The 12,493-nt window shown below is 44.9% G+C and overlaps 1 protein-coding gene across 1 annotated transcript in view; it reads right to left on the bottom strand.

Annotated features, from left to right (window-relative positions):
• Positions 1–1,583: 1,583 nt before the first annotated feature.
• The window catches only part of LOC139415112 (discoidin, CUB and LCCL domain-containing protein 1-like), a 43,845-nt gene continuing 32,935 nt past the window's right edge, over positions 1,584–12,493 (bottom strand). Inside the window, exons 11-15 of the mRNA XM_071162934.1 lie at positions 12,180–12,275; positions 11,989–12,073; positions 4,620–4,669; positions 3,933–4,052; positions 1,584–3,416 (exon numbers count right to left, since the gene is read on the bottom strand). Coding sequence (XP_071019035.1) covers positions 2,848–3,416; positions 3,933–4,052; positions 4,620–4,669; positions 11,989–12,073; positions 12,180–12,275 — 920 coding nt within the window. The 3' untranslated portion in view covers positions 1,584–2,847. The remainder of the gene's footprint in view (positions 3,417–3,932; positions 4,053–4,619; positions 4,670–11,988; positions 12,074–12,179; positions 12,276–12,493) is intronic.

Below are 12,493 nucleotides of genomic sequence, written 5' to 3' on the forward strand. Positions count from 1 at the left end.
TGGCTCCCAAATGGGTGGACCTATCCCCTCCCAGGCCCACCCATGGCTGTGCCCCTGCCCAGTCATGTGAAATCCATAGATTAGGGCCTCAGTTATTTATTTCAATTGACCTATTTCCTTATATGAACTGCAACTCAGTAAAATCAGTTAAAATGTTGCATGTTGCGTTTATATTTTTGATCAGTATAAATTGCGCTTTGATCAAACTCAAATGCTCTTCATGAAGGACGTGTCCAAGCCAAGGACAGTTCCCTGCTTAACGTTAGTGAAATGACACACAGAGTGGCATCGCTTGTTGACAGTGCTTCTGACTGAAGAAACAAAAGCTCCCTTTTTAGACACAGGTTTTACCTGACCTTGTTTTCTTTGCTTTTGAGGAATACAATTATTTATTTTTGTCATAAAATGTGTTTCTGAAATCTTGGACAATTTGGTATAAATGTCTTATCTGTAGTTAATGTATAACATGAAACCTTTGAATAAACTTCAATGTATTTGCCCAATCTGGTCTGTACAGTGTATGTGTATAGCCTGCCTTCCTTCAATATATGAAAGAGAGATCATCTTCACTAGGTTGAAATGTGAAGATCCACATTTCTGACAATGAGAAGCAGACTGATTCAACTGGAAGTTATTTTTCTGATGTGTACTGTTACTAATACTATTGCTTTTTTCAGTGAACTACAATGAACACCAGGGGGAGATGTAAACGCTAGAACCACTGGTAGTGCATTCTGAGGTTTATCAATACAGCACATAGAAACAGCAGTCGTCAATTATTCACAGTGAATAGACACATACTGAACATTTAGCAAATGAAAAAAACATACAGTTACGATTCATATCAAACTGCTAAGGACTTCATACAGCCAATTATGGTAAGAAGAAGAATTATGTATCCAAATACTTGTAAACGCGCTCTAGTTTTAGGTTAACGTTTTTCCTGCCATTTAGAATTTACCAATGGGACACAGTACAAAACTGATACTCTTGAAGCTCACGTGAACAAAGCTAAAATCACAAAGTCAGCAGTCCGCAAGAAGCAGTGTATTCACAGAAAGAGCTGCTCTGAATCTGGGCTTTCAGGTAGCTTTGGGTTGGAGGTGTAAACGGTGCTCCACACCCCTGTGTGAACCGCTGGACTAGGCCCAGCCCACTGGCAGACATGGCCTCACACACACCCGCTCTCATCACACACTAAGGATCATAGCCACAAACAGTCTCTTCTCAGACTAGGGTTATCTCCACCAGACCACCACTCTAACCCCCGCTTATGGAGAGACCAGTAATGTGTTATCAGGGCCCTTAGTGAGGCTGTCATACCCCCAAATCAGCCTTCTCCCCTCTTCTCTTCAGCTGGGCCCAGAGCTGAGAGGACTGGGCAGCAGCTGCTGCTCTCAGTCTGACACCAAACTACCACATTCCTTCACAGACAGAAACAGGCGAAGTGCTGGTGGAGGTGGGGTGTTCCTGTGACTTCCCGCTTCTCTGGGCGCTGGGACTGGAAAGCCGGTTGTCCCAGGGCCGAGGCTAGGCTGCTGAGACACATTTTCACATAGTAAAGAGACCTTGACATGTGGAGGTCAACTGCTGGTGTTTTTATTCAGGGCTCAGTTTACAGCCAACAGTCAGTAGACACACTTTGAATGAGAGTGACAAACTTTTTGCAGCGATCAGACGGAGTACTGCACTTACATACAACCCCGCTCGAAAGATCTCCACAAAATATTTCACAGAAATGAAAGAGTTCTTAGTTACATCCTAAGGTCTTTCGTACACAGCAGCAACACCACACTCACTGGTGCTTTTAATATAGTCGACAGCACAAGACAGCAATTCTATTTTTTCTTCTTTACTCTTGGCAATAAACATGTTCAAACTATGCACATGTATGTATACACTGTAGGAATGGTACCATTTAACATGGCTTTGTGATCAACATCCATTTAAAAAAAGAACAGGGTTTTACAGTAGTTCTTGATCTAGTTCAGTTTAACAGATCATATAAAAACAGCTCTGTGATGTGTTGTAGTCCAGTTGTACTCCCCTAAATCCCCAGCTAGGTGTTTCTAAATATGCCAGACTAACTGTACACTCTCTCCCATTGCCTATTCATGGGCTCTCTGCCCACACTGGCCAGATCTGCCTCCAGACTGCGATGCAGCCACTCGGCTTTAGAGCATAGAGCCACCTGCAACATGGTAACAGAACCCCCATTGTGGGGGACCCCATGCTGTGACACCAGTCCTTTCAGTCACAGTGTGTCCTTACAGTTCTCTGTTAAGAGCCAACTCCACTGACTGCATAAATCTCCCTATAGTAGGACCCGCTGGGGACACACAAATCTGCCACTTTAAACTGGGTGCTGCTTTACTTAACAAGCACTCTGCTTCCTCTATGTCTTCCTGCTGAAAACAGCTTCACCATGACCTCATAATATACTGTACAGTCAAGGAACCGAGTCACATTATCTCAATCTTATGTTACAGTCACAAACATCAGTCACAGTTGAGAATGAGGGGAGGTATTTTCCCATTTTTAGGGACATGTCCTGTCTCATCACTATTTTCTTTTTAATAAATCACCTCATAAAAGAGGAAAATAAAAGTAACCATCTGTATTTTGATGTCTGCTTGCACAGCCTCAGAGATGCACCCAGTTCATCCTGTAGCTCCGTTTCACACAGCAAACACAGTCGTCTCCCGCATGCCGGAAGTCAGTTGAGAAATAATTGACCATTTAGATGAGATTGTTTGTGTTTACTACAGTGAGGTCCATCTAAAACGGCCGTGAACTGATAGAAATCAGTTTGACAGTTTGTCCTGTAGTCCCATAGATGTTCCATCATCAGCTTCCTCCAGAGCTGCCCTCAGGGTCTGGTCGATGGTCCGGCCTGTGGCCAATGGCGGGGGCCACCCTCACACAGTCCCTGGGGGTGGAGTAGCTCTCCAGCGCTGCTGGCTTGGCCTGGGGTCTCTGGTAGTCTGAGCAGCCACAGCTCTTGCTCTGGGCCACAGGCTTGTTCACCTTGGGGCTGTCGTAGACCCCCTCAGAGTTACTGTGTCCCCGGTCTGTTTTGACCTGGGGGGTTTGGTAGCCCCCGGAGGAGCCCACCCCTGCTTTCCTGTCCATGGTTTTAAAGGAGGGGGTCTTGCTGAGGACAACACCTGGAACGCAGTAGTTGGCCGGGTCTGGCAGGAAGCCATCCTTGTGGAAGGTGTGGCGCTCGATGATGGGTGTGGCGTACTCTGGCTCCTGGTTGGTGAGGGGCAGGGCGTACTGGTTGGCTGTGTGCAGGTAGTTGTAGTGGGTGGACGGGTCGCTAGGGTCCTCCTTGGTCTCGGTGTCCATGGGTCTGAACGTAGAGCCCTTCCTGGTCACTGTGCCCGTCCCAATCATCAGAGGCTGCTGGTACTCTGGAGGACACAAGGACACGGGTCACTTAAGAGCAGAACTTTATTACTTATTGTTTTCACTCAGTTATAATGAATAATATGACTCCTTTACATATCAAAAGGACACAATTTTCTCCTCTCTAGCTCACCCAGAATTACATTGAATTACTGATACGAGCCAGAGAAGAGAGGATTGTCACTGAAGTCTTCTTTGTATGGTTCATTCAGACACTGAAACAGGAGCTTACAATGAATTCTAGATTGCTTTGGCCATGGACTGAGCAGAGAACTGTAAACTAATCACCACAGAGTGTTTCACAGTTACTGTGAGTGGGGTTATGTCTGTAAAGAATGGAGAGCTTCACCACACACTGCCTGGGCTGTGGAGTTATTATGAATCAATACAAGTAACTCAGATACTCATGGAGGAAAATAGAAGTTCAATAGGTGGTGGTGCCTCCATAGGCTCTTGAGCTGGGATGACAGGAGGCGTGTGGGTGTATGGACATACACCTCTGTGTGTGCATGTGTCCTCACCTGCCATGGTGCTGGTGACCAGGTCTAGTTTCTGTATGGGGTCTTTCTCTGAGCTGTAGCTGATGGTGAACTCTGTGGACTGGTGCCTGGCAAACGGCTGCTTGATCTGCTTCCAGCAACCTGAGCACCGAGGGCAGAGACAGTAAAAAGACAATGGTTAACTCCACAGACAGACAGACATAATGACAGGAATCTAGCAGGGACAGCACAGAGATAAGCACCAAATTACAGCTGACTGGCTGGCTCAAACTGCTGAGGCTTCCATATGTGAGCCATTCTTTTAGAGACGCCAGGAACGAGAGTCATGCTCTACTATAGATATGGTTCCGTTTCAAATTCTCTGTCTGCTTTAGCTCGTCTGTCTGCTCTCAGAGACAAACCCTGACCGGCTTTTACTTCCCACAACCCCCCACCACACAGACTGACAGACATGTTGTCACAGATCAATAAAGCTGGCATCTGTTGGTTTCATTAAAGCAGTCATGACGATAAGGAACAATATACAACCTGTTAGCTGACTGGCCATTAGCATAACAACATGGATTTTTCTATTGCTTATAGTTTCCTGCCTATAGCTTATTTCTAAGGCTCATCTTCAACATACAAATGATTACATCTTTGACAAAGTAAAGACTAACATTAGGCTTCATTGCTATGATGAGATGAGTTGAGAAATTGTTCGCTGACCTGTTTTCTGGGTATCAGAGGATCCGTATGAGTTCTCCTTTGTCTTCTTCCTGTGACAGAAAGACAAATGCTGGGGTAAACTCCAGTGACAGGGATGCCCCCTCGCCCTTTCCCATTATAACCTCCTGGGAGTGGAGGTGACGCTGAGACAGGGGGATGTAGGGTCGCCTTTATCCCCTATATACACGTACACACAACTGCCTGGCTCTGCTGAGCACCCTTTTCTCGTTTATCTTTGTTTCACCCTCTCTCTCTCTCTAGGGACTCATGCAGTGGCCACATGTTCTGACCCATGACCCCTTAAGCCCCTCTCATAATGATGGGTCTCTGACTGGTTCTAATTTTTACAGATCGGACAGAATAGGCAGAGGTGGGGGTGTTGCCACATATATAGTACAAGTCAAAAGTTTGGACAAACCAACTCATTCAAGGGTTTTTCTTTATTTTTACCATTTTCTACATTGTAGAATAATAGTGAAGACATCAAAACTATGAAATAACACATATGGAATCATGTAGAAACCAAAAAAAAGTGTTAAACAAATCCAAAAATATGTTATATTTGAGATTCTCCAAAGTAGCCACCCTTTGCCTTGATGACAGCTTTGCACACTCTTGGCATTCTCTCAAACAGCTTCATGACGTAGTCACCTGGAATGCATTTCAATTAACAGGTGTGCCAAAAAACTGCAGTCGCAAAAACCATCAAGTGCTATGATGAAACTGGCTCTCATGAGGACCACCACAGGAAAGGAAGACTCAGAGTTACCTCTGCTGCAGAGGATAAGTTCATTAGAGTTACCAGCCTCAGAAATTGCAGCTCAAATAAATGCTTCACTGAGTTCAAGTAACAGACACATCTCAACATCAACTGTTCAGAGGAGACTGCATGAATCAGGCCTTTGTGGTCAAATTGCTGCAAAGAAACCACTTCTAAAGGACAACAATAAGAAGAAGAGACTTGATTGGGCCAAGAAACACGAGCAATGGACATTAGACCGGTGGAAATCTGTCCAAATTTGAACTTTTTGGTTGCAACAGCTGTGTCTTTGTGAGACATAGAGTAGGTGAACGGATGATCTCTGCATGTGTGGTTTCCACCATGAAGCATGGAGGAGGTGTGATGGTGTGGAGGAGGGTTTAATGATGAAACTGTCAGTGATTTATTTAGAATTCAAGGCACACTTAGCTAGCATGGCTACCACAGCATTCTGCAGCGATATACCATCCCATCTGGTTTGCGCTTAGTGGGGCTATTAGTGATGCACCGATATGACATTTTTGGCCGATACCGATATCTGATATTTTCCTTGCCAAAAAAACGATACCGATATTAACATTTTTTTGCGGCCCTTTAAGCATTCTAGTACAGTTAAATAGTTAACACACACACATGGACACAGCGGTCTAAGGCACTGCATCTCAGTGCAAGAGGCATGACTAGGGCAACATCTGAAAAATAGCGCACTTGGTAGTGTGTACAGGTGCTCGACCAGTCAGTGAAAGCCAACATCACCCATGACAGAGAACGGTTGATTGTCAATGGCAATGAATTCTATTATCATTGCGTTAATGGATTTCGCCTTTGAGTTGTCTCGCTGAAATGTTCTTACTCTTTCAAATGACTGCTCGATTCACACAGCATACTTTGTGGGCTAGGTTAGGAATGCTGTGTTGCACGTGTAGCGCAAAATTTTATATGGCGTCATTATGTCATGTACCTACGTTATATAGGTATGCACGTCAGCGTTAAACTAGACATCGGGCCAATATCGATGTTGGCATTTTTATGTTCACCAATATATTGTGCATCCCTAGGGACTATCATTTGTTCTTCAACAGGACAATGACCCAAAACACTTCTCCAGGCTGTGTAAGGGCTATTTGACCATGAAGGAGAGTGATGGTGCTGCATCAGATTACCTGGCCTCAACAATCACCCAACCTCAACCCAATTGAGATGGTTTGGGATGATTTGGACCGCAGAGTGAAGGAAAAGCAGCCAACAAGTGCTCAGCATATGTGGGAACTCCTTCAAGATTGTTTTGCACACTCCTTCAAGAGTCCTTCAAAAGCATTTTCCTTTTCTCCCCAATTTTGTGATTACGATCTTGTCTCATCGCTGCAACTCCTCAACGGGCTCGGCATAGGCGAAGGTGGAATCATGCCTCCTCCAAAACATGACCCGCCAAGCTGCGCTTCTTAACACCCACTCTCTTAACATGGAAGCCAGCCACACCAATATTTCAGAGGAAACACCGTTCAACTGATGACCGAAGTCAGCCTGCAGACGCCCGGCCCACCACAAGGAGTCGTTAGAGCGCGATGAGCCAAGTAAAGCCCCCTTGGCCAAACCCTTTCCTAACCCAGATGATGATGGGCCAATTGTGCGCCGCCATATGGGACTCCCGGTCACGGCCGGTTGTGACACAGCCTGGGATCGAACCCCAGGCTGTAGTGACGCCGCAACAGTCAGTGCCTTAGATGCAGTGCCTTAGACTGCTGCACCACGATTATCTCGTTCTTAATGTGGGCCTCGGTTATAATAACCAGCTGACACTAGAAGGAGTGTATCGCCCTCCCTCGGCTCCCTCATGTTCTCTTAACAATTTATCAACATTTTTATTTTTTATTTATTTCACCTTTATTTAACCAGGTAGGCAAGTTGAGAACAAGTTCTCATTTGCAACTGCGACCTGGCCAAGATAAAACAAAGCAGTTCGACAGATACAACAACGCAGAGTTACACATGGAATAAACAAACATACAATCAATAATACAGTAGAAAAATCTATATACACCATGTGCAAATGAGGTAGGATAAGAGAGGTATAAGGCAATAAATAGGCCATGGTGGCAAAGTAATTACAATATAGACACTGGAATGGTAGGATGTGCAGAAGATGAATGTGCAAGTTGAGATACTGGGGTGCAAAGGAAAGATAAATAAATAAATACAGTATGGGGATGAGGTAGATTGGATGGGCTATTTACAGATGAGCTATGTACAGGTGCAGTGATCTGTGAGCTGCTCTGACAGCTGGTGCTTAAAGCTAGTGAGGGAGGTAAGAGTCTCCAGCTTTAGAGATGTTTGCAGTTCATTCCAGTCATTGGCAGCAGAGAACTGGAAGGAGAGGCGGCCAAAGGAGGAATTGGCTTTGGGGATGACCAGTGAGATTTCTCTGCTGGAGCGCGTGCTACAGGTGGGTGCTGCTATGGTGACCAGTGAGTTGAGATAAGGCTGGGCTTTACCTAGCAGAGACTTGTAGATGACCTGGAGCTAGAGGGTTTGGCGACGAGTACGAAGCGAGGGCCAGCCAACGAGATCATACAGGTCGCAGTGGTGGGTAGTATATGGGGCTTTGGTGACAAAACGGATGGCACTGTGATAGACTGCATCCAATTTGTTGAGTAGAGTGTTGAAGGCTATTTTGTAAATTACATTGTCGAAGTCTAGGATCGGTAGGATGGTCAGTTTTACGAGGGTATGTTTGATAGCATGAGTGAAGGATGCTTTGTTGCAAAATAGGAAGCCGATTCCGATTTAATTTTGGATTGGAGATGCTTAATGTGAGTCTGGAAGGAGAGTTTACAGTCTAACCAGACACCTAGGTATTTGTAGTTGTCCACATATTCTAAGTCAGAACAGTCCAGAGTAGTGATGCTGGACGGGCGGGCAAGTGCAGGCAGCGATCGGTTGAAGAGCATGCATTTAGTTTTACTTGCATTTAAGAGCAGTTGGAGGCCACGCAAGGAGAGTTGTATAGCATTGAAGCTCATCTGGAGGTTAGTTAACACAGTGTCCAACGAAGATGTATACAGAATGGTGTCGTCTGCGTAGAAGTGGATCAGAGAATCACTAGCAGCGAGAGCGACATCATTGATGTATACAGAGAAGAGTCAGCCCGAGAATTGAACCCTGTGGCATCCCCATAGAGACTGCCAGAGCTCTGGACAACAGGTCCTCCGATTTTACATACTGAACTCTATCGGAGAAGTAGTTGGTGAACCAAGCGAGGAAACCATTTGAGAAACCAAGAATGTTGAGTCTGTCAATAAGAATGCTGTGCCACTCCATAAGAGCAGGGATAGTGATCTTGCTAATTATCGGCCCATCTCCAGGATTCAATATCTAGCTATGATTCTTGAATCTTTGCTAAATAAGCAACTTCGCTCTTTTTTATCTGAGCATGGTATTTTGAATATAAATCAATCTGGGTTTAGCCCAGGGCAGAGCACTATCACAGCAACCACATTAGTTAATGATATTCTCAATGCTTTAGATGCTAAATTGAATTGTGCTGCCTTGTTTGTGGACCCCTCAAAATCATTTGATAATGTTGATCATGCTATTTTATTGAACAAGTTGTCCTCGATTGGCATGGCCTCTGATGCCTGCTCATTGTTTCATGATTATCTTAGTGACAGAATTTCCTAATTTCTTGAAATATATAAAGAGGTTCAGCAGGGGTTGACACTAGGACCTGCTATTTTCACTATTTATATCAATGCTATTGGTCAATCTGTAAATAATATATATTTTTAAAGTAATCTATATGCTGATGATACTATTTTGTATGCAATTGCCACAACAGCTGACCTGGCTGTGACATGGCTACAGTCTGATTTTGCAGCTGTGCAGGTAGCCCTTACTGATATAAAACGTGTGCTTAACAGGGGCAAAACTAAATAGACGTTGTTATCGAGTTCTTGTAAGATTGAAGATGTAATCCATCTGAGACACTCATCGGATGGTTCTAGTTCTATAATCGAACGAGTCCCTGACAACGATTTAACATTTAATAAACATACGATTGAGCTGGTTAAGAAGCTAAGATTTAAACTGGGCTATTTTACAGGACAGATCTAGCCTCTCTCTAGTCAACAAGAAGCAGATTGTGGTGTCAACCGTTTTATCGGTTCTTGATTATGGTGAAACTATTTATCAAATTGCAGCTGCCACTACTCTATTTTAGGAATATTTTTAATTTTTTTATTTAACCTTTATTTAACTAGGTACGTCAGTTAGAGAGACCTAAGGACATCAACATAGCATGGCAGCAGCACAACATGGTAGCAGCACAAAACATGGTACAAACATTTTTGGCACAGACAACAACACAAAGGGCAAGAAGGTAGAGACAACAATACATCACGCAAAGCAGCCACAACTGTCAGTAAGAGTGTCCATGATTGAGTCTCTGAACAAAGAGATGGAGATAAAACTGTCCAGTTTGAGTGTTTGTTGTAGCTCGTTCCAGTCGCTAGCTGCAATGAACCCAGGGATGGATGTGCTTTCGGGACCTTTAACAGAATGTGACTGGCAGAATGGGTGTTGTATGTGGAGGATGAGGGCTGCAGTAAATATCTCAGATAGGCGGGAGCGAGGCCTAAGAGGTTTTTATAAATAAGCATCAACCAGCAGCTTCGATTAGATGCTTTGGTGTCCCTAGGGCAATTTTTTTTATAATGAAGAATGTTTTTGGCCTCCCGGGTGGCACAGTGGTTAAGGGCGCTGTATTGCAGCGCCGGCTGTGCCATCAGAGACTCCGGCCGCGACCTGGAGGTCAGTGGGGCGACGCACAATTGGCCTAGCGTCACCCGGGTTAGGGAGGGGTTGGCCAGTAGGGATGTCCTTGTCTCATCGCGCACGAGCGACTCCTGTGGCGGGCCGGGCGCAGTGCGCGCTAACCAAGGTTGCCAGGTGCACGGTGTTTCCTCCGACACATTGGTGCGGCTGGCTTCCGGGTTGGATGTTAAGAAGCAGTGCGGCTTGGTACGGGTTGTGTATCGGAGGACGCATGACTTTCAACCTTCGTCTCTCCCGAGCCCGTACGGGAGTTGTAGCGATGAGGCAAGATAGTAGCTACTAAAAACAATTGGATACCACAAAATTGGGGAGAAAACGGAGTAAAATAAATAAATAAAATCAAATAAAAATGTTTTTGTTTTAATTGACGTGTTCATTTTTGTATTGTGCAGGGCTCAATATGACTTCCCTGTTGAAATAAAGGTAAATAATAACCAAAGACAATGAAGGCTGATAGTAAAGAGATTAATGGTATGTGTGGTGTATCATCCTCCTCCTTGGGCGGCAGGTAGCCTAGCGGTTAGAACGTTGGACTAGTAACCGAAAGGTTGCAAGATCGAATCCCCAAGCTGACAAGGTAAGAATCTGTCGTTCTGTCCCTTAACCCACTGTTCCTATGCCGTCATTGAAAATAAGAATTTGTTCTTTAACTGACTTGCCTGGTTAAATGAAGGTAAAATAAAAAGAATAGTGTTCTGACACTGACGACAGTGGTTGTGTTGGTAGTCAGGTCAGGCTCAACTGTGGTTGTGTTGGTAGTCAGGTCAGGATCAACTGTGGTTGTGTTGGTAGTCAGGTCAGGATCAACTGTGGTTGTGTTGGTAGTCAGGTCAGGATCAACTGTGGTTGTGTTGGTAGTCAGGTCAGGATCAACTGTGGTTGTGTTGGTAGTCAGGTCAGGATCAACTGTGGTTGTGTTGGTAGTCAGGTCAGGCTCGACAGTGGTTGTGTTGGTAGTCAGGTCAGGCTCGACAGTGGTTGTGTTGGTAGTCAGGTCAGGATCAACTGTGGTTGTGTTGGTAGTCAGGTCAGGATCAACTGTGGTTGTGTTGGTAGTCAGGTCAGGATCAACTGTGGTTGTGTTGGTAGTCAGGTCAGGATCGACTGTGGTTGTGTTGGTAGTCAGGTCAGGATCAACTGTGGTTGTGTTGGTAGTCAGGTCAGGATCAACTGTGGTTGTGTTGGTAGTCAGGTCAGGATCAACTGTGGTTGTGTTGGTAGTCAGGTCAGGATCAACTGTGGTTGTGTTGGTAGTCAGGTCAGGCTCGACAGTGGTTGTGTTGATAGTCAGGTCAGGCTCGACTGTGGTTGTGTTGGTAGTCAGGTCAGGCTCGACTGTGGTTGTGTTGGTAGTCAGGTCAGGCTCGTTATGCTATCTGAGCAACAGACAGGCAGCCATTCCAAAGGACCATTCTAGGAATCTCCCTGACCCTCATTGTCCAACAGTATATAGTGTATCTTCCCTCACTCTAATCTATTTCTTCTCTTCCACTCTCCCTTTTCCTGAAAACATCTCCCTCTCATGCATACTGAGAGGCAGACAAACAACATCTAACACACATACGTAACAGACATACTTTAGGGAGTAGGCACACGGTAGAGATAACTTGCTGCTATGGGGACGTATAAAGTCAGGCTAATCTGAGTTTGTGAGTCATGTTGTCATGGGGACAGGAAATGCACAAGTTATGAAGGTGCAAGCTCTCCTTACACAACCTTACATTACGGTCTCTAAAAACATTACATTATCTATTCAAATGACATGAACAAGTCGCTTACTTCTGCAGCATCTTGAATACACAAATCCCAACCAGCAGGAGCACCACAGATAAGACTATGGGTACGATGATGATGGCCAGCTTCCCTGAGAATAGAGATGAAAGGAGCAAGCATGTTAGCCAGCTAATACATAAACAAACAGAAGGCTGTTTATGTGGATGGTTAATGCAGTGTTTTAATGAGATGGGTACCGCGGTCTGCCTGGGAGGGCACTGGCTCAGTGATCTCTTCGTCCCCCACCGGAGGCTTGGGTTTGGTGGGTAATGTGACCTGGGACGACATGTTCACTAAGGAGAGAGAGGGAGCGAAGAGGAAGAGAGAGAGCGGGGGGGAGGGGGGTAGCTGTGAGCAGGTTTGACAAAAACTTGAAACAGTCCAAAACCAAAATAACAGAACTAACTTACTTCCCCACTTTATTGTATGTAACTGTAAAACAACAGATCCGTAGTTATCTAATATGAAACTGTTTCATAATTGTCCTCTCAGAAGAATTATCTACAGTTGG

The sequence above is a fragment of the Oncorhynchus clarkii genome, chromosome 8 (assembly GCF_045791955.1).
Source record: "Oncorhynchus clarkii lewisi isolate Uvic-CL-2024 chromosome 8, UVic_Ocla_1.0, whole genome shotgun sequence".
Lineage (NCBI taxonomy): Eukaryota > Metazoa > Chordata > Actinopteri > Salmoniformes > Salmonidae > Oncorhynchus > Oncorhynchus clarkii.